This window comes from Aedes aegypti, chromosome 3 (genome assembly GCF_002204515.2).
Source record: "Aedes aegypti strain LVP_AGWG chromosome 3, AaegL5.0 Primary Assembly, whole genome shotgun sequence".
NCBI lineage: Eukaryota > Metazoa > Arthropoda > Insecta > Diptera > Culicidae > Aedes > Aedes aegypti.
In genome coordinates, this window is record NC_035109.1 from 346437698 (window position 1) to 346465110 (window position 27413).

Here is a 27413-nt window from a genome sequence, read left to right on the forward strand (position 1 = left end):
AAGTTCAAGTAAGAAAGCGATTTTTTCAAGTATTTTTATTTTAATTATAAAATAATGCTGAAGTAATAGTTGTTCTGTAGCTAAGGTTTTTTTTTTCTATTCTATGGAGATTAATTGTTGACATTGTTTTAATGTTACAATTATTGTAATAAAAAATGCTGATAACATTAAAAGTTTCGCAAATCCATTCTCATCTTCAAAAAAAAAATAATCTACCCGCCTTATCTCTTGAATCGGTATTGAATTGATTATGATCATGATGTTTCACTTTCCGAAATCCTATAATTTTTGACATTTATGTTTGCACGAAGGATGTACAGTGACCCCACGCAGTTGAATCACCCACAATTCATAATCAGCTGATTTCAAAAGACAAAATGATTATCAAACTTGTCACAAAACATCACAGAATTATTTTTACACATAGTTTCTAATCAGTAAGAATAATTCTGTTATGTTTTGTGACAAGTTTGATAATAATTTTGTCTTTTGAAGTCAGCTGATTCATAAATTGTGGGTGATTCAACTGCGTGGGGTGACTGTACTCTTGAGAATCCAGGGATATCAGTCTTATTTGGAAAGATTATTGAAACAGCTAGTAACTGTCAGATACAAAAGGCATGGATATTCCAAAAATCACCTGTCGTCCTATAAAACAAGATGTTACAGATGTTTAGATGGCTTCATATTAGTTTTCCTCTCTTGTATGATCCTTGTGTTGTCAGAAAACTGGTACACATTATTGAAAATTGAAAAGAAGAGAGAAAAAAAGCTAAGTACAGAAGGTGCCGAAGCTACCGTACAATAATCATTGCTGGTAACGCTGTCTGGCGGACCAATCAGAGGCTGGTTCATTTTGGCACGAAATTCAAATACGTGTTGTCGAGTCTCGTTTCAGGTCGACCTCAATAGTTACCCATTCTAGCTGAGTTACAAATGTCGAAAAACTCGACTGAATGTGTCATGCCAAGCGAATTTTTTTGGTCGACAGTAATTCTAATCGAGTTGTTTCGATCGGACTTACATATTTACATCTTGTGGCCCGTGACATGTTTCAAGAGCAAAGTTGTGGCCCGCACAACCAGTTAGGCTGAGGACCACTGGTCAAGATGCTCCCATTTCAGCTCGCAGCACGAAGGCTTTGCGGGATATGTTGAGCATCTGATAGAACTTCCGCGTTTCTTGAGAATGGTACAGCAACTCCATCTCTTGGGCATTCCACCTCTTCCAGGCGGCGCCTTTTGTGCCTATTCCGACATTGGTTATATCTGAGAAGGGGGCGCAGAACTTTCCAATCGTCGATCTGAACTCCTACTCCTGGCCAATCTGAGCGTTCAAATCATCCATGATGATCTTGAAGTCGTGGCTTGGGCAGCGGTCGTAAATACTCGCGTTCGAGCTGCGTGTAAAATGCATTTCTGTCATCATCAGTACATCCGGAGTCAGGGCTACGCACGTTTATGATGCTGAAGTTGAAGAACCGGTCTTTGAGCCTCAACTTGCACATTCTTTCGTTTATCGGCCACCGCCCGACCACGCGCCTTTGCATATCACTCATCACTATATGAGCTGTCCCCAGCTCACGAGTGTTGCCGCAGCTTTGGTAGATAGTATGATTACCTCTAAACGTTCGCACCATCGAACCTGTCCAGCACACTTCCTGCAGCGCTACGATGCTGAAACCGCGGATCTTTAGTACATCTGAGAGTATGCGTGTGCTTCCGATGAAGTTGAGAGATTTGCAGTTCCGCGTATCGAGTTTCCAATCGCTAGTCCATTTCCGTCGCTGTGGTCTTTGCCGATTTTTCCGGTCCGTATTCTCTTGTGACGTTCCTGTGCTGATGTGTTTTTACGATTGGCTTGGCCTGACACCAACCCCCCAGATTTCTGGAGGACCATTCCCCCTAAATGTTCGGAGGACCATAGTGTGCAGTTTAGTTTAGAGTCCTTCTCTGGCACTCGGACGATGATCAGCCGCCTCTGACATTGGGAACAGACGCTGTTGTGAACCGCTCCTAACATGGAGTACAGACGCTCCAGGTTTGCAGAAGCAATATCAAGAGCAAACCCCTCCTTCCCTGTCAGCATACGATCAAAGTTCCCAGCAGGGTTGGTTACCCGATCTTCCCTAAGGTTACTCGTACCCCGGCCAGTATCACAAGGAGGTAGGGATAGGTGTTGCTGGGAAAGAGGCTAAGGACCGCACAAAGGTGTCTATTATATTCCTGCAGGTAAGCGAGGTACCAATGGTACGCCATGCCCTGCCATTTACCGTGCCTAATGAAGTACATATTGTTCCGAATATATTTCCGAAATTAAGGTGACAATATTTCAATTCCTGAGGACAATGTGACAAAACATGTAAACTAATGATAAATTTGCCCCCGGTTTAGGATATCCTAATTGGATGCTTCGCCTTTCTATACGTAGCGCCAGTTAGAATGCTAACGCAAAACTTCAGCGAATTTTTATTTTTGAAACAGTTGTTCCCTCATGTAGGACGGCAATTATTATTTCGTAGATGGAGACCCGTAGCTTCAAGGATTGCTGTTAATTGGCCTTATGGCAACTTTGACTATACGTCAACTCCAGCGTTCACTGAAATGTAAATAATGTGGATGCATGGTAGTCCACGTTTAACAAATGGAGCCAATCAGCTTAAATAAAAAGCTACGGGAACTTCGTTTAGACGGAGTTTATTCCTACAAGTTGCGCAAGTATGTCGTGGATCGAGAGAATGCTATTTACTAATTCTATTATGAATGTCAGCTGTTATGAAAAGAGATTAAGTCTTGAAGTAGAATCCGGTGATTTCCGATGTGTTTCCAAAACAATTTGATCAAGCCACTATATCGCACGCTTTCCTTAGGCGTTGAATACAGACGGTTTCAGTGAATCTTTGAGGTATATTTAAATTCAAATATTTAACTTGTTGAAAACTGCTAAATTCTATTACACTTAGGGGCTTAGATAGCTGTAGCAGTAAACGCGCAGCTTTTCAGTAAGGCCTAGGGGTTGTGGGCGAATCCCGCTGGTCGAGGTTCATTTCGGTTTGGAAATTCTCTCGGTTTCCAATCTGAAAAGTAGGATCAGTCCCTATAAAGAAAAAGTGTTCCGGGTTTTGAAATCTTCCAATTCTGGATTTTTTCCTAAAAAAAAATAGCCACGGTCGATATTATATAATTTATTATGATAAGGAGATTAACTAAAAAAATATTTCCATGATTTGTGGCCTGCGGAATATAATGAGACTACCGAAGTGGCCCGCATAGTCAGTTAAGCTGAGCGCTGCTGATATAAATACACATTAATTTAATTTACGTTAATTTGATTTATCAACCTACTTAATCAATTTAAAATTATTCAATAAATGAAAATGAATTTATTCAACTTGCAAGCAAGTTCACGACATCGCAGCGCGCTTGATGCAACACCATTTCCCGTTGCAACCAACATGTCGCATCACCGCTTGCAACAACATCCTGCTTTCTCCCACTGATCGACCGGCAAAGGCTGTCTCGTTAGCATGGATGTAACCACCACCCGTTTCCATCATCGCCCCTATCCTTATCAGGCTCTCTTTCCTGCGGCTCACAATGATGCAACATTAACGGCCATGCTCCGTTCATGCCGTATCATGCCTACCCACCAAACCACGCGGTAATCTCTCTCACTAGCGAAGCGGCAAACGGCGACTCAACGGTGACCGCTCTCTCTTCGTAGTCATCGCCGCGCTCGCAACATATTGCTCCTAATCGTCTCCTTTTCCGCTGTTTATCGATACTGGTTCAAGTTAAGGGTATGCGATAGGGATTTTGGTTCATAATTCCGTTGCATATCAGCTTACTTTGTATCGAGATAATATACAACACATTTTGACCTTCAAACAATTTTTCAGGACAAACATATTGTATGCTGATCCAATATGGACTAGTTGTTGTAATATAAGCAATAAAGCTCTGCAGAGGGCAGTGCTGCAAAAGTTCGCATCACGAAGCAGCTCACGAGTGTATACCAACGCATAACAAACATCACAGACTCGGGATCTGGCTAGGTGTGAGTAAGCCCGCACCCGTCTGCTCGGGAGAACATGTCAAAAGAAGTAGCAACAAGCTCGTGAGCGTTTACTCGCGAGTAACCGAGCAAGGTGTGATTTATTATGGTTTTGACAGACAAATTAATTGTATAACCATCATATCGATAGTAAACTACTAGTTTGTAGTCAAAAGCCCTTGAAAACCATAAATCTCGGAGGGTAAGCAGCTTTTTTCCCAAAAGCACAATATGACTCTGAGCAGCTCCGAACACGTTCGCGAATCACTTCTTGCTTCAGTTACTCGGGAGTCGACAGATGCGAGTAAGCCAGCGCTCTGACGCTCGGGAGCGTTTGGTTTTGTTTTTGTTCCAGTTCAGATGAAGCGTTCGCCACTTTCCATCACTGGCAGAGGGTTCCACATAAAATGTTGAAAATGATTCTGAATCTCCCTCTTTGGTATTGTACTAATGAGTTGTATAGAATATTCAGTGTTGAAACATTGGAACAAATGTCGATTAAAATTATTAGTAATTTTAGACAAAAATCGTTGCAATCTTGTACTGCCATCTGCCATCTGGGACAGAGCCAGCTTAGCTTAGCTTATGAGCATTTCCACAGTTATGAACTGAGAGCTTTCTTTGGCAAAGTTGCCATCTGCCAGTTACGATTATATTCTATGCCCAGGGAAGTCAAGGAAATCTACATTACGAAAAGATTCTGGACCGACCGGGAATCGAACCCAGACACCTTCAGCATGGCTTTGCTTTGTAGCCGCGGACTCTAACCACTCGGCTAAGAAAGATCCCATTGTAGTTGTTATTCCTAACTTAAGGGTGCTAATTAAAAAAAATATATATAGCTTTCTAAAAGTGTGAGCACACTCACAAAGCCGCCCTGATAAAGATCAGTCTAAATCGGATCCCTTGTTAAAATCAAGAAATGACACATTAAAGTCCATGCACCAAAATCCTAGTTCTCACTTCTTTGAACTAGATAATGAAATAATAGTAGTTTACTGAACAAGTTGCAAAAGGATGATTTTACAACACGAGTTGTAAATTTATCCTACGAAGCTTGCCGATTCATTACGCAACTCAAAACAGTTGCGTAATGAGAAAGCCTTGCGTAATGAATCATTACAGCAATGGTTTCTGTTGAGTAATGACTATTCTCGAACTGCATACTTCAGTGCAGGAAAGAAGGTTGTTACATGACAGATTGGCAAGATGAAAACCAGCCTATTACGATGAGAACTTGCAAAAAAAGTAAAAATATTGCAAAACCAATTGTTAAATACTAATCTCAAGATCATTTTTGAGCAATGCTTAAAATGTAACAATGGCTAATAAGCGTTCCTTTGATTACTAAAATACTATGTTGATTGATTGACTCTTTATTAAGGGGAAATTCAGCCCGAGGCTGGTTCATCCCCGAAATACTATGTTATCTTTGTTTGAATTAGTCAGGACTAGGGGTTAATGGTAGATTTTACCCTATAACGGACCACGGAAAGGTGGTCTACCGGCGTTGTAGACCATACACCTTTAAGATAGACTTGTCTTTTATACTAGCAGTAGGAAAAGGCTCCAGAACTGTGTCTCCGTCAACAGAATATGAAGTGACGAGGAAGCATTATCACTTTACCAATACTTAAGCGTCTATTAAAATTTGCAGCATTTCTGGATGTTTGAAATTGCACACTTAAAATAGATCGCAGTATCCTGTGAAAATATAATCGAAATTAAACTGTAAACAACAAAAGTACAAATTTTCCAGTGAAATCTACTATTTATCGACAACATCCGTGAAATCAACTATTTTACCGGAGAAAAACCGTGAAATCTTTTATTTTACCGGAACAAAATCCGTGAAACAAACCATTATGCTGTAACCCTGTAAAATACAAACGAACAGTTCGGTAACAGCATTATTTTCAGCGAACTTCTGTGAAATCGTGTGACAGTCGCTCTGGCAGGCATGAGCTTCCTTTTGTTTCAGTTTTTGCACACCACTAACAAGCAGTGAAAGCTGGCTTAGTGGTAGTTCGGGAGATCGATCCTCGATCTGAACCATTTTCTTGTTTTTCTTTATGGTTTTGTTCAAAGGTTTTACAGATTGTTCGGTCATTTTTCACCGAAGCTTAATCTGTAATTATTTTATGTGCGTGAATGGACAAATTATGTGAAACTATTAATTATCGCCAGCCGTTCAAAGTTTGTATGGCATTTACTATGAAAAAACTAAGTTTTACAAAGAAAAATCGGCAACATTCGCCCATTGACCTTTAAAATATGAATGGAGTCCTACGTAGGTATTTTCACGATGCAGACCGCAAAGACCGCGAAGTTATCTGACGCTTGTGGAAAAAAGTTGTACAATAGGAACAGATCACCTATGTAACGATGATTAACACAAACAATGTGTAAAATACCCGAATAGTGGAGGCTGAATAACTTTTCATAAGTATTCCACTGCTTTGCGGTCTTGACGCATCCACTAACAGTCGAGCTATGTGACCTGGGTGAATCCAACATTGAATTAAAAAAAAATAGACATCTAGGGTAATTGATCCATTAGTTGTGGGTGTTCGTATAAATAGCTTCAAAATTGATAAAATACCACCAAAACTGCATAAACTTTTCTCACTTGTAATTGCGGTAAAGTTTTCCTATAGTGGAGGATCCCATAAGAAAACAACGGATACCGCTACTATAGGAACACAAATATAAAATTTATCTCAACTAAAGGACCAGTGTATTGATAGTGGAGGTACAGTCGCCAGTGCTGGGAATGGTAATAGTAGTAGGCTTGAATTTCTGGAAAATCACGTGGATCTTCCCAGTACAGTAGTTCAAAAACGTGAATCTCATCAAGTAGCCTATGTTGGGTGCTTGAATTTTCTAAATCATTGGTGTCATTGAAGGCTCTAAATGCGGGAAATGCAACGGGAAATAGAACATTTTTCTACAGTAATTTTGGGTTGCTCTTAGCAACGGGTGTTTTGCTATTTTCAATACAGCAGCGATAGGCGTGAGTTTCACTGGCTTCGCTGACTGTGATTTGCTTTGCTTTATAAAGTGAATTTCAAGATTTTTCCCAACCCTGACAGTCGCCTCTCCACATCTTGATATCGAAGGGACCATCGAGGTAGGAAGAGATCGAGACATAGAACAAATTTTTATTGAATACTAGATTGAAAATCACTCCGTTACTAGGAAAATTAAGAACAAACAGATGTCATTTCGTCTTCGCAAATTGGTTTCAATGTCTAAAATCTAGTCTAGTAACCTTTGGTTATGGGCATATCAACATACGGAGAGAAAGTTGGGAACGAAAATCACATCGAGATAGGGAGAGATGTAGAACATCGAGATGTGGAGAGTCGACTATATTATTTTTCACTGACATGCCGATGGTTACTGCGATGCAATAAGTTGTAAATGGTCGTTACTTCCCATTACAACAATAATATGTACATTTATTGCGCTACTTGAATTTTGAGGAGTCAAATAATGTTGAACCTTGCTCCACTATTGGAACATTTACCCTACTAATGAATGATGCAGATACTTCTATATCCTCTCATAGGCAAAACAGCACAGGTTGTTAGTGCGCCATAGGATACGTTTGGAGTTATTTTTTAAGAGGGATGGGCCTGAGATTGTGCTCATGATCTTTCTTAAAAAATGTTACATTTTCAATCACAAAAAAAATGTTTATTAGCCTTATTTCGTTCCGAGGAACTACGCAGAATTTCGTTTCGAATGGCATTTGACGGAATCGTTCGAAATACCGCATACCCTTAGTTCGAGGATGGATCCGTGCCTGCCTGACGGTGTGGTCTCGATGGACGGCCGCGTTTCGCGATGTGTGTGTAGACTTTTGGAGTACAGGAGGAGGCCCGTAGAGAACGTATGTTGTGTCGGTTGGTAGCACAAGCAGAAGTAGCAGAGAGTCTGACCGAACGCGCGCCGCGAGGGGGTTTCTTCTCGGTTCGATATCGAATTTTACCGTCAGTCGCAAAGCTAAACTCGTCAAGTTCAAACGGGTATTCTCCGGGAGCTATTCCGAGTTTCTTGTGAATGTGGATTGTTGTGTGTTTTTGCTGAAACATCAGGATTTTCTTCAGAAGGATAGGCAGAGTGCGATTGAGGAGAGATCGAGTGTCCGTTTTGCAATCCGGAAGAATTTCGCAGAACGTATGCTGCAAGGATAATTGATTCCGGATAGGGAAGTTTTGTGCAGAGGAGCGTGATTCTTGTGGTGTAATTTGAACACATTTCGTTCGATGCTGATTTCGATAGGTGTTTATAATTGCGAAAGGATTTGATTTTAATGTGTTTGGTTGGGTAGCTAATTGTAGCGCAGGACTTTTTGCGGTGTGAAAATATATCTGGTGAGGTGAGGATTATGTAAAGCAGCAGCAGCATCAGCATCTGTAGTGTGTGGTATAGGTTTGACACAGGACGTGCCTCCAGAGAAGTCACACGACCGAGTTTTGCGTATGGGAAATTGCGACATCTGATTTAATTGATTTTTCTCTTCGCAACTGGACAAACTCTCTGGTGGGGAGGTTTTTATTTGCGGGTACACAGCTGAGAAGCACCTCATACCCAAGGAAACCAGGTTCGGCACCAAAAGCGGAATCACCTACACTGCAGAGTGAGCAAAAGGATTCGCTGCGATTCAGATGCGTTTCCGTAGAAAGGTGTCTTGCTACAGATCCTTTCCGATAGCGTCAATGTCCCCGATAATACCTTAGCAGTGAACACCTAACGCATTGAAGTTTCGGTCGGGTCTCGATGTTGTCAATGAGAGAGTGTTTCCCCGCCATGGAAAATGGGTTAAATGGATTGACCTAGGCCGCCGTTGGTAGTCAACGTAGACGTTACAAGCGAGAGAATCCTGGCCGAAGGCGTTTGCCTAGCAGCCGTAGTACAAATAGTGAAAGGTTTAATTCAATTAAAATCTAGACACAAGACAGCATAGTGCTGAGCTGCGGCGGGTGGAAAGTGAAAATTGTTTCTTCCGCGTGGACCAGAGAGCATTGAGCCGAGCAGAGAGTGTGTGCAAGAATTTTTCTTCGGTTTTAGCGAAAAACTAGAAGTAGCAGAACCGCAAGACCGTCGCAGTCGGCGACGAAGGTAGCAGGCGGTGTGTTGAACAGCAGTGTCCACGAACCGCATCGAAGGAGGCTCGCAAGGAAGAGCGCCTAGCCTACTACATAGCAAACTATCGCAGCAGTGAGTCACATGAGAAGTCTACGAAGGCGGTGAGAGTGTGAGAGTCTCGCTCGCGGGAAAACGACCTGAGCACGAACTAACGCGGATTTTCTTTGGCCCACTAGGCAAGAGAGAGGGAAATCCGGCGGCCCCACGAGAGGAATCCCTCACACCGAACGGAACCACCAGGAAGGAAGGATCGTTTTTCGCCGGTTGCACCCGTCGATGGTCTCTGTGCTGTTTGGCCAACATCATTTAGTAGTTGACTGGCTACTGAGCCGCGTGTGAACACTTCTCCGAGCGTATCCAGGAAGTGAGCCTAGACGTTGCAAAGTCGTTTGGAGTTGTACCTCCGGTTTGTGGTGTTAAACAATTAGGTAATCGGTCAGGTTTTTGCCCAAGCAGGCAAGTTTTTTTTTGGAGGAGACGAAAAACCCGATCAAAAGAGGAAAAAAAGGAAAATCAATTTACGTGTGTAGTTGTGCAAAGTTTTTCTACATCAGCATATATATGTACTCTTGTTATTTCTTTTGGACGTCCCCGTGTTCTGTAGTTGCCGTGTGTACATAAAAAGCGAAAGGAGCGAAAAAAAAAACTGTACGAAGAATCTGTTTCAGTACCGCAGTGGGACGTTAATTATATAAGAATAAACTTGATTTTTGAGTGTTTTTCTGTTTGTTCAATTAGAGCAAGTCTCGCAGTGGAAAATAGTAATTAAATAAATGCTTTTGTTGCCTGCAAGTGACAGTTTAGTCTCAAATAGTAACGCTTCAGAAATCCTGTGTGTTTAGCCTGTGCTTAGTTAGCTAATGTACCGCAAAGTTTGGTGTTAGCTGTCGGTGTTGTACGTTTGCTGATTCGTGGAAACTCGTGCAAGTGCATTGCACTATATTTACTCAAACTGGAAGACAAACATTCAGTCGACTTCGAGGTCGATAACATAGAAGAAAAACCTGTGAAGATTGTGCTTGAAGCTTACAAGGAGTGAAGAAAAATTGTGTCCTGAAAAACCAATCAAAACCCGAAAGTAATTCCCAAGTAAAATATAATCGACAAATCAATCGTTTCTGAGAGTTGGACCGCGAGTTCGACACCCAAGAAAGTGCGGGTCAGCGAGAGGAACATCCCCTGCCCTGCCCTGGCGCGGTTGAACTGTGATGGTGCTCTACGTGAAGGATTTCTATCGTAAGGAGCCCGACCGGCTGAGGCAGCCGCGACTCGTGTAGCTCTGCCATGAACAAGCATCTCTGGAATAGCGATACATCCTGGGGATGTGTCCAGGCGTTGCTGGCGCTGATCCTGACCATCCTGCTGTTGCCCGGTCCAGGTGAGTGCAGAATTATGGTTTAAAATATTCAAAAAGCGTTTTGTTAAGATTGGTCTGGATCGTTCAGAAATATATCTCCATGACGTAAAGTTATAACAATGCAAATAAAAATTGCAGTTTCACAATTTAAGCAATTTTGACTGATTGTGAAGGGGATCAGCGTTTATTACAGCCACCGCATAAGAAAAACATGGTAAAATTTGGGGAGTCATTTTTGTATGCCCCCCTTTGCACACTGAGGTCGGATGGCTATTTAAAATATCGTACTTCCGTTATACGCATAATTGTCCCATGTTACTTTTTGTGCATTTTGACATTTGTCATCAAACAATTTATTTTTACGTATAGTTTTAGAAAACACTTACCAAAAATTAATTTTGTTCGGAAACTCAATGAAAAGCAAGCCAAGTCAATTTGTCCCATTGTTGAATTTCCACGCATAACTGTCCCACTACTGTATTTCTACGCATAACTGTCACTCTATACAATTCGCTGCGCTGATCTCAAACAAAATATCCAGTTGTCAGTTTTGAATAAGCTGGTGTTTGGGAAACTCGTTTTGAACATCTTCTTACGTTTAATATGTCTTTAGTATGTTTATTAATCGTTGCTATGAACTCTTTTGGATCAACTGTTCTAATGATGTTTAGGATTAGGATTTAAAAAATAGTCTAGTACACGACTCTGAAGACGGCCTTACAGTTGAGGTCGAAACACGCGTATCTGTCAATAGATACAAACTATAGTGGAATTAAATAGTATAGTACTAAATTCGGTTTTTTATCTACTTATAGGTATTCCACTAAACAGCTCGAAGATTTTTTATCATGTTTCTCTAATTTTGTATAGTGAATGAACAGTTTATGAAATTTAGGTGCTTGAAGTTCATTGATTTGTTGAATTTTTAAATCTCACTTCGGAGGGCGCAAAAATTATTAGTAGATATTGTGTAGTTCAATGCTTCTTAATCAGATGAACTGATTTTAAAGTAGCAAAATATAGTTTAAATGAAAACTGGAACGTGCAAAAATTGGTCAACAAAAATAAAATCGTATCATTTAGTCAAAATTTATAAAACAAAAACCTTCTTAATTTCTTTTGGTAGCATTAAAGGAAAAAAAGTTCGTTTATTATTTTGGTTTGCCAAATCCGTACTGCCTTGTCTTCAGGTTAACCCCTTCCATAAAAATTTGCACAGTAGTCTCATCGGCCTTATACATCGTAAAACGTTAGTTTTATATGAGCTGCTTATAGTTTTCATGGATTTATTAATTTTATTTGAAAGTCCATCTGAACAAGGCCCAATACCATTCGATAGGGCAGAGTTCTGGACTGTTGTGGTCTTTGGGTACAAAAACCACGTTGTTCGCGTCGTAACATTCGATTGCCTTTTTCCCTAGCTCGCCAAGTCTGACCAAAACAACACAGGTCCATTTTGTTGCTTCAGGAATGGTAGCAGCCGCTTTTCGAGGCACTCCTAGACGTAAATCTCTTGATTGATGATTCCCGAAGAGTTGAAAAACGATATCACTATCAGAAAAAGTTAACATTAATATTCCCGATAGTTGTGTTAGTTTGCGTGGGCGGACTAAAAAGGGCTCAACAGCAACGTTTCTGAAAACGGCTCAAGATCCTTTAGGCCCTTGAAAAAAAAAATGTGAATTGGCAATTAAGCAGTGAAAAACAACAATCAAAATGAAAATAGGGTGCAGAACCACTTGGGCACTTCCATGATTCACTTTGGCATGGGGGGTTTTTATCGGCTCAATTATATAAAAAAAAAAACACATTAAAAACGTAATGGAATTGATACTAATCGTGTTGCGTTTATATTCTGTTCTTTTTTCGATTTTCTAGAAATTTATCTATATTTTTGTGCTTATTTTTCAAGTGCTGATTTTCAACTATCTAGATTGTTTGGCGATAATTATAATTTTAGTACAACTATTGATTTACTTTTTCCAAATTTTTGTAAAATTGCCGTTCATTTCTCACAACTTTCTCATATATAAATGGCATGATCTATTCAATTCCCTGACATCCATGATGTTTTCGTAATTGAAATTTCCTTGATTTCATTCCATCGATCCTGCTCAGGATATAGCAATGTAAAATGACAGCTAGGGAATAGAAACCTTATTTAAGAACTGTAATAGTTCTCATAGAATACTATGCTAAGAAGCAGGCTGTGTTCCAGTGGGTATGAAATGCCAAGAAGAGTAATATTATGAAGACGAGACCATTCTATAATTCACAGTGGTGTTGATTTTATAATGCTATTTAAAGGGCAAAGCTCAAGAGTTTCTAACAATTTCTTGAAAGGGTTAGGAAAACAAATTCACATATTACAATCTATAATAATGATTTGGTAAGAATAACATAAAAATGTTCTATTCAGTACAACAGAATTTTTTCAATCATCTGATAGGCTAGATTTGTGCTGTTAAAATTTCGAGATGTTGCTTCGTTAATATACAAAACTTGTTGAACACTTCTGTTTCCCGAACAACTTGTAGGGACAATGTTTCTAGGCGAATCATAAAGTAGGTGTTTATTTATTCGAAATTATATTATTCTGGTCTAATTAAAACGAAGTGCTTTCAAATTTTGTTTTGGTTTTCAGTGGTTAGTTCTTGCTTACGCATAATAACAAATAAGAACATTCAGAGCATAGGTTCCCCAACATATCAGGAATGCAACCCACCTAGCAGGCACATCTTCGCATAACAAAACTTCAATTAGGCTGAGAGAACACAGCAGCAATTACATAAATTTTTCTGTAACCAACGAAAATTGTCTGAAAGCTTTTCAAATTTATTAATTTATTTTGTTACATCACTTTTTGTCTTGGTTCATTTTTCTTGACAAAGTTCAACTTATCTATCTATAGCTTTGAAATGAATAGTTTCACACAATTCAACAGTTTTCAAAAATTGAGGTTTTGTAGTTCATCACAAAAAAATAGAATATGTTAAAAAACGGTGGATTAATAGCTATCTTATGTAGAACATTGTGTATGAGAAAACGGCTTGATGAATTTTATTTGTCTGATACTGTAGGTGAAAGGACACCTACAGTGCTCTCATTTAAAGTTTACTTTATTTTTTTTTTTAAATACAGTGATACCGCCATGAGTCGATGTTCCATGACTCGATATCGACTCATGGAACCATTCTTGAAACAAAATTTCATGGTAACTATGATGGTCCCTAGAAGCAGCTTTCCAAAGGATTGCTGTTCCATGACTCGATATTTCCATGAGTCGATGGTCCCTTCAATATCGACTCATGGAGGTTTCACTGTACAACTTACACCGTCTTCAGCCAAAGGCTGCACAGACTGAACATAATCACTAACATTAGGCAACGGACAACACGCAACACCCAGTAGCCCAGTGATAAATGTTTCGTTTGACGAAAAGTTATAAAAAAAGTTAGAAATAGCAATTCTTCGCAAAACTAAGTAGAAACGTAAAATTTGGAGTACTTTTTTCGCATGACCAGGCAAATGTCGCTAAATTCAAAAGTGTTACTTCAATAGGGCCCAACTGACATGAGCAATTTCTCTTCATCGATCCTCTCTTTGGTTAAATTAGATAAATTTGTAATATGTATTTCTAGTTAACTTTTAACGCTCCGTCATCGTAATCATCGTCATCATCAAAACTTCAAAAGCAGTTTTTCTGTTCCAAACCTAAAATTATTCGATGAAAATGTTTTCACTATGTTTCGGTTGGAGAATAGAATACGGTGAACACATTTTCCTGTAAATTATCTTGATTTTGAACGAAAAAACTGCTTTTGAAAATTTCAAAATCAATGACGTGTCCTGGTCCCCTTAATGAAGGAAGATATACTGCCCTTCTACGCCTACTTGTCCCGTGTTCTTCATGGATCGCGGAACAAATATACGTAGAACGGCAGTATTCTCAATCCTGCATCACAAAACTATACGAAAAGGGAATCAGTTTTCTGCAATAACGCAAACGATGAGGAGAAATCGATAAATGCATATAAGCCCTTATGAAAAAATAATGCTGATATATGTAAAAACTAATACAACCCAAATTATCCTGATGATAGGCCAAGAAACGCCCTTACATAAAATATCGAATAAAATTTCATTTTCGTTTTGTTCCGTTAATGAATTGTTCTACAGTAAATTACAATTTCCACGTCTAAAAACAACAAACAGTCATAACTTTTCCAAATCTTAATTGATTTCTATAATATTTGGAAAGAAAGTCCCTTACTTAAATAGCATTGGAACCACCATGACATTTACAACATTTAGCTATAAATATTAGAAAGAAACTCTTGTCCCTCTTTACCAGCCGCTGTAGCCGATAACCAAAAGAAAATTAATCGCATAGTCAAATCCTAAGCATTGCAATTATTAGAGTGTTAGCTCAAATAAACCTTGAAAGTCTTCTTCGAATTGTGAGTTTTTTAAGGGGTGAGGGTCTCGTCAATGTTGCAGTCAAATATTTGTTTCAAACTCTGCAACAAAATAACGGATATTCTAAATTTGTGTTACCTTCTCCAATTTTGCACCGCTGCTTTCACTGTATTTTGCACATTATTGCTGTGTGCGTTTGAAATGCAAATATCAAATGCGGGAACACCAAACGCGGTATGATTTTTCACAAGGAACGCGAAGTCAAAGATAGCTTTTCTTTACTAGGTTGGCGGTGATATGGATCACGGTTGCTAAGTGTCCTTTGATTAGTTTGTGATACCGCATTTGGAACGCATTTGTACAAGATTTGCACGTCAAACGCAAACAGCAATACTTACACTGAATTAATAATGGTCACAAAATTCGACAGCATGCAAAAATTAATTTGAAATCTGACAGAATCGTTGCAGCGTCAATTATTTGTTTATGTTTGTATCATATTTGCTATCGTGTACTGATAGCTTAAGCAAAAATACGACGGACAGCTGCAAACAACCGTTTGAATTACATGTTGATTGAAAATTTTCTCCGTAATGCCTTAAATCGTCTGAGCCTATGACAAATCAGTTCAAAATCATTTTTTTAATACTATGTGATAGCGGTTCGTAATTATAAACACTTTGAGGCGATTAATTAGTTTGCTCCACTGATCCAATCAAAGTTAATATTTTGATGGTTAGAGTAAGGTGGGGCAAAAGTTCAACCTTAGTGGTATACACCCAATTCTGTTTTTGCACAGATTTTTTTTACACGGCCATGCAAAAAATCCAGTTTCGCATGGAAAGTCGAGGAATGGTGTTACTTTTTTTGCACGATTTTTGAAATTTTGAACTGAAACCTTTTTTTAGCACGGTACGCATCCCCCGTGCAAAAAAAAGAATCGGGTATAGTCAAAATTTCCATGAAAAACTTGTGTCAAAATATTTTTACAAACTTGTGTCAAAATATTTCCCCATTTTAAGTTGTAACATTTTCAAAATTGATTGTCTTAAAAGAACTTTTATTCCACCGGTATGGCAATGGTTCCAATCTAGTGTGAGGCAACATAGCCATAACTTTTCAAAATCTTTATTTATTTTTATGATATTTTGTGTGAAAGTCTCCTACTTGAATAGCATTAGAACCACCATTGCATTTATAAGTTTTATTCTGAATTTAGCTTGAAATCTCCAAAAGAAACTCTTACCCCACTAAGAGATCACATGCTCTATGCCTTCAAAAGATGGTACAGTCTGGTCTCCTATAAGACGCTACCACCCACTTTCCTCCCACGTCAATATCTCAGTAGATTTTAATAGAATGAAGCTATTATTTTTGTTTGTGGCTGGCAGCTTATTACCTGCAGAATTTCACCTGAATCGATTAGACGACAGCTGGAAAATTGCTTGCTGAAGATTTTATTTGTAATTTTCTCTATTTCTTTTTTGATAATACCTTCTTCCTAACCTAATCTAACATTTGGTTCTCTTCGTCATGGCGGGTTTTTGTCGTTCAAATCTTTTAAAATTTGGCAGTAAGATGCAATTGTATGCTTGAAAAATTTATGATAATTTTGAGCCAAATAGCTATTAGAAAACCACCCATGACAAAGAGTACACAGTTATCCAAAATACAAGCACATACAAGTCACGCTACTCAAATTCACTTTGGTGCTCTTATTGATAGACTTTAGTGATTGCACAAATTTGTCCTTTGCTGATTTTTTTTCTTCCTGTATCAGCATCGAAACGGATTTCAGTACATTCAATCAAATCAATCACATGAATGGTAAGTCATAGGTTTGGCAAGCTATACCAAACTTTGAGCGAAAAGCCCTAAACAGTTTGACTGAAAATCCGAGTTTTACTACAGGTTTCTTCAAATATCGCATCGCACTGCCAAATAGGTATACCATTTCATCGAATCCTATTTCCGCAACCATTCCATTCAGTAAGCACGAACGAATACGAAGACGACGACGACGATAGCTGCGGTTGAAAAAGAACTGCGAACGATTGTGCCTTGCCTTGGTTGGTCCTGTCTGTCTGCCACTGCTATTATTCTTGCGTCCTGCACACGTTTTCCCCTCATCAATTGTCCAGAGAGACGTTTTCCAACACGCTATACCGGCTTTACCAAAAATTGAGTAAATGTTGAGTTTTATGAAGAATCTTTGCATGTTAGCACCACACAAGATTAGGGAACAAAAATTAAAACCAAAGTATGAGAAATTTGGTGCATTACACGTAAAATAGTCCCTTTCGCACTAAACCCACTTTACGAGGTGAAACACATTAAGCGTGCACGAGGACAACGACGTCGATGCACAGGATGAAGAGAAGGTTGAGGGTGAAAGCGAGGCTCGCTGGGGTCGGTATATTATGCTGACACATGACGATATGTTGAGAATTACGGACAAAAAGGGACACCCGTTCTCGAGGAGAGAGGCACTCGACTTGAACGAGTTGAGCCTTACCTACATTAGAAGCGCCAGTGAACGTTCTGCTCCTGTATGCTACTTCCGTGTGGAGTGCCTTCGACCTGGGTTGACCGACTCTAGGCGCGTTCGTCGTCTGCTGAAGTTGGAAGGTGGATATTCCAGGTTGCTGCTCACCTGTCGATGGGGAAGCATGTGTGTGGTTTCCCTACCACCCGAACCAGATGGTTAGTTCTCTCCCCTTTTCCTGGTCTGGTTGTTAGTTTTGAAGGATTTGTTCGCCACTCGGGTCGTCAAAGGGTGTGTTTGTATATTAATATTGAATGTGTAACCTGAAGTGGCCGGTTTTTAATTGGCTGGTTATATGTTTTATGAGTCGGCTTTCATAATCGGTAAAAAACAAAGGGGCCTGCAGTATGCATGTTTTTAAGGGTTCGATGACGGAGGACCGTTGAGCGACGGCTCGGCTCATCTGAAATCGATTCGAATTCATTCCATCGTTCAACCATTAAGGTCAACTATTTCCCGTCACAACACAAACCGTCGAACAAAACTCAAACGTGTTCGGAGACCATGTTGTCTCCCAGAGACTTCCTCGCACTACAACACACATCGGGGGCCGATTTCTGCGGAAGAGACTAATTGGCAGAATCCAACCAATCCATTAATTAGCATGCAAATGTATTCCAATATCAAACGACACACTATACGGCCGAGAAGCTGAACTGAACTGAGGCGCTTGCGACAAACTTCGTTAGAAACTGTCACTGATTCCGCGGCGTATTCGTGGGACCTCGCGAGGATTACGATTTTCATTTCATGCGTTTCTTGGCTACTCCAATTCTTGATCTCGACGGCGACGATGACGACGATGGCCAAACATGAGCCGAAGATTTATGCTTACGTTTGAGGTGGTGGTCGGGTGATGACATTTTTCGAAATTCGAGTTCGGTCCAACTTGCATTCGCATTCAGCAATAATCTTCCGTCACGGTTATGACGGTTGGTTAGTTTGTAGTGTCTCATAACGAAAGTGATGATAAGCCACTACTGGGAAGTGTCGTGTGCTGAAAATTTATTGGGATCATGTCGTTACTGTGTTGGTTTTGTTAAAGTTTCAAAAGATTTGTTTAAGATTTATATTGAAAATCGCGAATAAATGAATGTCGATTTGTGGCACGCTGTAAACTGGCGTATTAAAAATATTATCTTGCGGGTCAGATTTCAGTTGTATGCGTGGTCAGGCTTTTGGAATAAATTTAATGGAGCATGTTTTCGGCAGGTGAAAATTACTGATATTAAATACATCGCAATATTGAAAAATGGTAAATAGGGGGACATGGGGCAAGAAGGACACCCGGGGCAAGAGTGCCACCTCTAATTTCACGTAGTTCAAATCAATTTTTTGATGTTTAACGCAGGATAAGTATAAATTGAGTACTAATTGAGGGTTGTGTAAATATTACAGTAAAAAATGTTAAGTACAAAAAATTAGAAAAATGTCTTTGACTCACCAACGCAAAATATGCGAAATATTATAAGAATGTAAGACTGGAAAACAAGGTTTGATTCCCAATAAATACAAAACATATTGATTTTTCCGCACAGTATTGATGATTTTCAATTGTTCAATATGACTGTGAGGAATTTTTTTTCGAAAAAATCCAGTTGACATTAAATTTTACATATATAATAACAGTAGAGTAAGGTGGGGCAAAAGTTCGACCTTAGTGGTATAATCAAAATTTCCAGACAAATAATAGCAGATGAAACGAAACAAATACCATGCAGCGAACCTTCAACATATTGGCTATAACTTTGCTGAACAAACTTGTGTCAAAATATTTACCCATTTTTAGTTATAACAGTTTCAAAATTGATTGTCTTATTCGAACTTTTGCCCCACCGGTGGGGCAAAAGTTCGAATCTAGTGTGGGGCAAAAGTTCGTTGGCTAAAACACAAAATATCAATACTTTTATGCCAGGCATACTTTATACCACCCGTAAACTTATGTTTGCCGAAAAATACACACTAAATTTTCATCGAAAAATGCCCAAAACAGGGTTAATTGTAATACACCCAAAAAAATAGCAGTTTTTCGCAAAACTAAGTGAAAATGTAAAATTTTTGTGACATTTTTCGCACGATCAGGCAAATTTCACTAAATTTGAAGATAATATGTGGATTTCAGGCAATTTGAAAAATTTTCCGTGGGTTTATGCATGGGTCGAACTTTTGCCCCGCAGATTCGAACTTTTGCCCCGCTATGGGCCAAAAATTGATTCCAACTATTTATGGAAACACTAATACACGTCAAAGCATCCTTATGATAGGCCTAGAAACGCCCTTACATAAAATATTGAAAAATATTTTATCTTCATTTGGTTCCATACATCGAAAGTTTGACCAAATATTACAATATTTACGTCGAAAAACAACAAACAACCATAACTTTTCCAAATCTCAATCGATTTTTATGATATTTGGAGTGAAAGTCTCTTACATGAATAGCATTCGAACCACCATGACATTTTTAAGTTTTGATTTGATATGAGCTAGAAATCTTAAAAAAGAAACTCTTGCCCCACTCGAACTTTTGCCCCACTTTACTCTATGTCTTATGGGGCAAGAGGGACACCGCAATTTTCTCATATAAAATCAAATGAACTTTTATTTTTCTTGTTTAATATTGCATTCAATCAATGTTTCCTACTAAATAAAATCAGAATAAACCATCTTGGACATTCAAAATGGTTTCTGAAAATTTTTACTATTATTTTTACCGTCAAATAAGATGAAAACTATATTAATTTCGTAAAATAACTTTTTAACTATAAGTCAACGTTTATCCCTCAGTTTTTATCTTTACTTACTCTACAATTTATCCTTTAGGCGTGGAAATAATAATATACAAAATTTGTGGCATTTTGCTTTGGTGGTCTTCTTGCCCCATACGAGTGGCACTCTTGCCCCGTGCCTCGTTTTAAAACCTCATAAGAAGGGCCATTTTCAAAAATCTCAAATCATCATGTGTTTCTTATATTTTTGAAATCTATCGATAACATCATTTAGAACAAGAGCTGAGCTTGCCCCTACACTGGAATAATCTTCAAAAATTTTGCTTATCAACCATGATTTGAACCTATATATCTTAAGGTGAAGATAAATCGAAGCCAAACCTGAAATTTTCAAGAGCACGGATCTGAAGAACTAAATATCCGTTTAAGCTTAAAACTTAATCGATTGGTCACTCGCTGGTGGTGACCAATCGATTAAGTTTTCAGCTAAAACGGGTGTTTGGTTCTCCAGATCCGTGCTCTTGAAAATTTGAGGTTTGGCTTTGATTTATCTTCACCTTAAGGTGTCCTTCTTGCCCCCAGCCCCCCTACTTCGATAACAAACACGAAATGTCGTGAATGTTGTGGCCGTGCGAATAGCGGCGTCAGTCGTTTAGACGTATTGCGCCACGAAGCGTGGGTTCCATTCCCGCTACAGTCGGTGGAAACTTGGCTACTGGGTGTTCCGTATTGCCCGTTGCCTAGTGTTCGTCTGTTTCACCTTTGGCTAAAGACGGTGTAAAAAACGTTTTCAATATACTTAACCTAACTTAATCTAAACATATAACGCATTAATCGTGGCAATAGAAGATTGTAACGATTTTTGCCTGATATTATTGATTATTTTATTTGACATTTGTTCCAATGTTTCAACATTGGATATTCTATGCAACTCATTGGTACTATACCAGGGAGGAAGCCTCAGAATCATTTTCAAACTTTTATTTTGAATTCTCTGCAGAGCTTTCTTCCTGGTATTACAATAGCTAGTAAATATTGGTACAGCATACAACATGGCTGGCCTGAAAATTTGTTTGAATATCAAAAGCTTGTTCTTAAGACAAAGTTTTGATTTTCTATTAATAAGGGGATAGAGACATTTTACATATTTGTTACATTTGGCTTGAATGCCCTCAATGTGATTTTTGAAAGTTAAATTCTTATCTAGCATGAGCCCTAGATACTTAACTTCAGCTGACCAATTTATTGGAACCCCTCTCATCGTGACAACATGTCTACTTGAAGGTTTCAAATAAAGAGCTTTTGGTTTATGTGGTATTATTATTAGTGGAGTTTTGGAAGCATCAGGAGAAATCTTCCATTTTTGTAAGTATGAAGAATAAATATCCAAACTTTTTTGCAATCGACTACAGATGACACGCAGGCTTCATCCTTTGGCGGAGAGGCCTGTGTCATCCGCAAACAAAGATTTTTGACATCCCTGAGATAACTCAGGTAAGTCAGATGTGAAAATATTGTATAATATTGGTCCCAAAATGCTGCCTTGGAGAACACCACCTCTAACAGGAAGTCTTTCAGATCTCGAGTTCTGATAATTAACCTGAAGTGTACGATTTGACAGATAACTTTGAATTATTCTAACAATGTATGTTGGAAAATTAAAGTTTTTCAATTTTACAATCAAACCTTCATGCCAAACACTGTCGAATGCTTTTTCTATGTCTAGAAGAGCAAGACCAGTAGAGTAGCCTTCAGATTTGTTGGAACGGATTAAATTTGTTACACGTAAAAGTTGATGAGTGGTCGAATGTCCATGGCGAAATCCGAACTGTTCATTGGCAAAAATTGAATTTTCGTTGTTGAATGTGGGCCATCAATCTGTTCAAAATGACCTTTTCAAAAAGTTTACTGATGGAGGAAAGTAAACTGATTGGCCGATAGCTAGAAGCTTCTGCTGGATTTTTGTCTGGTTTTAAAATTGGAACAACCTTAGAATTTTTGTATTTGTCAGGTAAATATGCTAATTGAAAACATTTGTTGAATATATCAACTAAAAATGATAAGCTACTTTCTGGAAGTTTCATGATGAGGATGTAGAAAATTCCATAATCGCCAGGAGCTTTCATATTTTTGATTTTTTTTTTAATAATAGTTCTCACTTCTTCCAAATCAGTCTCCCAGGAATTTTCGAAAACATTCTCTTGATTGAGAATATTTTCGAAGTCCTGAGTAACTTGATTTTCAATTGGACTAATTGTGTGCACTTTCAAACTGCATAGCAAGTTTTTGAGCTTTTTCGCAATTATTTAGTAATAATTTGTTTTCCTCTTTCAATTGGCTTCTGGGGGTTTTTCAAGATTTTAGATAATTTACAAAAGGGCTTAGAGCCAAGGTCCAATTGAGAAATTTTATTTTCAAAATTTTTGTTTTTTAAATCTGCAAAACGTTTCTTGATTTCTTTCTGCAAATCCTGCCATATAATTTTCATAGCAGGATCACGAGTGCGTTGAAATTGCCTTCTCCTCACGTTTTTAAGACGGATCAAGAGTTCAAGATCATCGTCTATAATCACGGATTCAAATTTTACTTCACATTTTGGAATTGCAATGCTCCTGGCTTCAACAACGGAATTTATTAAAGTTTCAAGAGCATTGTCAATATCAAGTTTAGTTTGTAAAGAAATGTTAACATCAAGATTAGAGTCAACATACGTTTCATATATATTCCAGTCGGCTCGTAAATAATTAAAAGTGGAGCTGATAGGATTGAGAATCGCTTCATGGGATATTTGAAATGTAACAGGCACATGATCGGAATCAAAATCAGCATGAGTAACTAATTGGCTACAAAGATGACTAGAGTCGGTTAAGACCAAGTCGATCGTAGTTGGATTTCTTGAAGAGGAAAAACATGTAGGGCTATCAGGGTATTGAATTGAGAAATATCCTGAAGAGCACTCATCAAATAAAATTCTGCCATTGGAATTACATTGAGAATTATTCCATAACCGATGTTTGACAATAAAGTCACCAATGACAAAAATTTTTGACTTATTGCGAGTCAATTTTCGCAAGTCAGTTTGGAGCAAATTAACTTGCTGACCAGAGCATTGAAAAGGCAAATAGGCAGCTTTGAAAGTATATTTACCAGACTGTGTTTCAACAGAAACACCTAAAGTTTCAAAAACTTTAGTTTCAAATGACGAAAACAGTTGATGTTTTATACGCCTATGAATGATGATTGCAACTCCCCCAAATGCCCCATCAAGTCGATCATTACGATAAACAAAAAAGTTAGGATCTTTTTTAGTTTGGATCCAGGTTTTAAATAAGTTTCGGTAATAACTGCTATATGCACGTTATTAGCTGTAAGAAAATTAAACAGCTCGTAATCCAATAACAATTTGATTAGTAAATTTTACACCTACTTGGACTGCTTCAGTCATAGTGGTGGCTTTGAACATTGCATCAATAATTAGATTCAATTGTTCAGTTAGAAAATTAAAATCAGAGGCAGACATATCACTTGAAGTGGGTACATCTGATGATTTCCCATTGGAATTTTCGGTAGACGAAGAAGCGGAGTAGGAATTACCTGTGGCGGTAGGGTTTTTTCCATTAGATTTGAAACAAGTAGAATGGGTACTCATAGAACGAACAGGGAGGAGTTCAAATTACCTGCTACGATATCGGCAAAGGATTCTCCGTGGGTAGATACATTCGAAATTGAAAGATTCGAGCGGCTACCCGTCGGATTAAAATTAGTTTGTGAATGAGCATGATTATGATCTTCCTGGTGGGTATGATTCATGATCAAGCGATCTTTAACTGAAAAATAAGCATTGTTCGATACTCTACCAGGCAAATTCCATAAACGACCGTTATCGTAACGGATATTATCTTTCATCTGCCTGGCACGAGCCTCAATGACTCTTTTGCGTGAAGGGCAATTCAAAAAATTGGACATATGATTAGCCCCGCAGTTAGAGCATATGAACTTGGCGGTATCTTCCTTCACTGGACAGACGTCCTTAGCGTGAGAAGAACCTCCGCAAATCATGCATTTAGCATCCATGCGACAATTTTTTGTACCATGACCCCAGTTTTGGCACCGACGGCACTGAGTGGGGTTCTGGTAATTTCCTCCAGGTTTCTGGAAATGTTCCCATATCACACGGACATCGATCATAAGCTTTGCTTTTTCTAAAGCTTTAATATTATTTAGATCTTTTTTCTTAAAGTCAACTAAATAATATTCTTGAGAAAGCCCTTTCCGAACAATGCCAGATTGGGTTCCCTTTTTCATAATGATTACTTGAACTGGTAAATCATTAATTCCATTTTTGATCTCTTCAGGTGACTTATAGCACAGCACGAAGGTACGATGCGCACTGAATTGTCTTTTTTATGTAATCTAAAGCAATATTACACAAATGACTGAGTACATACTAGTCATGCATAATAACGTCCTTCGACATCATGAACCCTTTGACTGGACCAATAGTACTGATTTTTCTCATTATGGATGGAATTTGTCAAAAAACCGACGCTCGCTCGGGCTTTCTCGATGCAATATTGCGCTAGAAGGTGCTATAAAACGGACGGGCTTCAACATGCGGAGCATGATCTTCAATACATCCAGCCAGTTCATCTGTTTCGCTGACGACGTGGACATTGTCGGAAGAACGTTCCAGGTGGTTGCTGATCAATATACCAGGCTGAAATGTGAAGCAGATCGGGTTGGATTGATGGTAAATACATCGAAGATGAAATATTTGCTGGCTGGAGGTACGACAGAGCTCGCATGTGTAGACGCGTGATGATCGACGGAGATGAATTCGAGTTGGTGGACGAAATTGTCTCGGATCATTGATAACGTCGGTTAACAACTACAGCAGAAAAATTCGAAGACGTATAATTGCCGGAAGTCGCGAACCACGAGCTTGCGCAACTCTACGGTGAACCCAGTATCCAGAAAGTCGCCAAATCAGGGAGGGAACGATGGGTGAGGCACGTTGTGAGGATGTCGGCCAACAAACCCCCAAAAATGGTTCAACCGTATGTATGTATGATTCGACCGGTATGTACTGTAGTGACTACAATTTGCTATACAATTTTGAACAACTGCAAGGGACATGAAGAACTTAATTTCGTTTATGGTCTCAATTTTCATTTATTTTTATAAAAAATTTTGGTATTCATAATTGCCATAAGTGCCATTTTTGCTAAAGTTTTTGGCATTCATAATTGCCATAACTTTATGCATTTTAAAATGATGAACGAACCAGTCACTTGATATGCGTCCTTCTTCATTAAATTGTAGGTTATTTGACGTTTGACCATCTTGATCATTTAAAATTGAATGTATCGTTAGGATACAAACATATACGAGTCCTCACTACGTTTAAAAAGAAGGATTTTTAGAAGGATAATTTAGATCAACTTATCATCTTTTGTGGCGCTCATCAAACTCCATGTTTCGGCCAACCGTATTACCAGGGTCGAAACGATTCAACCACCAGCAACATAGTTCCAAACGACCACCTTCGTCGCAATCGACTCCGCGCGCCAGTGTCAGCAGAGGAAATTACCGCACACAGTCACCAACCAGCAAGAGACCCAGAAAACCGCCAAGAAAACCTCTTCCAGAGCATTGTATTGCATCACGCGATTCCTTCGTATCCCTCCCCCCTTCTCCGGCCACCATCTCCGCCAACTTCCCCAAGGAAGGAAACAAGACACACTGTTGTCTCCCTTTGCTGCCTGCGTCTCAATTAACATTCTTTTCCACTTGTGTTTCCTCCGGCCCGCCGTGGCCGGTTTTTGCACCCTCCCGAAAACCCATCAGTGGGTTCCGCGTGCGCCTCGCCGCCCTCCGGGTTAAAGTGTAATCAGTAGCCGTTGCGAAAATTAAAACGAAAGCAGGCATCGTTTTTAAAGATGACTGAGAACCAGGCGAACCATGCTCTCAGCATATCACTCACAATCGCACATGTGAACCCTTTCCCACCACCCTCCTACCCAGTACCCCAGTCAGGCCGACCAGAACCAGAAGCATGTTTCAACTTTCGCATGCCTTTGCAAATTTTTCCTCCACGGCACACATTTGCACACACATCCCGGCGTGATACTCGGCCAGACCTTTTGCATCTGTGTTCGTGTGTGGATGTGTTTTTTGTGGGGGTATGCGATATTTCGAATGATTTCGTCGAATTCCACGGAGTTGCACGGAATCCACTGAGGCAAAATGATTGTTTTCCAATTTCGTTTCGAATACTCTGCCGAAATTTTTCGGTAACAAACTAAATAAAACGGAATTACGCGAAATATCGAGTTAGATTCCTGACAAAAATAAAAATAATTTGAAAAATTCTTACACTGTTAAGATAATTTCAACTATTCTTTTAATTTAAACACATGTTGATATCTTTTCTTCATACAAAAACACGATTTTTATATAAATGGTATTCGGTGCGGTGTGGCTAAACAAAATTCCAATAAAAATAGATCAGCACATCGGAACAATAGTTTATATTACATAGCCGTTTGCTTACATTACATGCTGAAATCCGTTAGTGTTGCTGTATGTTGTCCGGAATGGCCACTTTTCAATGTATTAGGATGAATTTGAAAAAAAAAATGCCGTTTTTGAATCAGAATACTAAATTATTTCCAATGACAAGCTTAAGTTTATGATTCGCTCTGGTTGGATACAATTACATTTTTACATGTCAAGAAAAAAAAAATGAATTTACACTACGAGGAACAGTTTACATTATTCGATATTTTTAATGTGGAAAGATTATGATAATCAGGATACTCTACTGTAAATCATTCATTTTAGAAAAAAAATAACACCTGGTGTGGTTTTTTTGCGCGTCACGTTTGTTCGAGTGACATTTAGTCGAAAGTGCATTTGATCGATTGGACATTTCGTCGAATAGACATTTGGTCGAAATTGTATGCTTTTGGCTTGGAAAGCATATGATATTTGGTCGGAAGGATATTTAGTCGAACAAGGATTTTCCACATAAAATAATGATTGACATTCTGAAGTTAATACACACTGAGTTCATTTAAAAAGGGGAAAGCATTTCTGGTAGGTGCTATTACTGGAGGTTGAGTATGCTAGAACAACATGATAGATCGCAAGAAAT

At 38.8% G+C, this 27413-nt stretch overlaps 1 protein-coding gene across 4 annotated transcripts in view; it reads left to right on the forward strand.

Annotated features, from left to right (window-relative positions):
- Window positions 1–8039: 8039 nt before the first annotated feature.
- LOC5566057 (protein kinase C-binding protein NELL2) overlaps window positions 8040–27413 on the forward strand; it is a 323579-nt gene continuing 304205 nt past the window's right edge. For all 4 annotated transcript variants that reach the window (XM_021853475.1, XM_021853477.1, XM_021853478.1 and 1 more), the window contains exon 1: window positions 8040–10585. In XM_021853475.1, coding sequence (XP_021709167.1) covers window positions 10492–10585 — 94 coding nt within the window. In that variant the 5' untranslated portion in view covers window positions 8040–10491. The remainder of the gene's footprint in view (window positions 10586–27413) is intronic.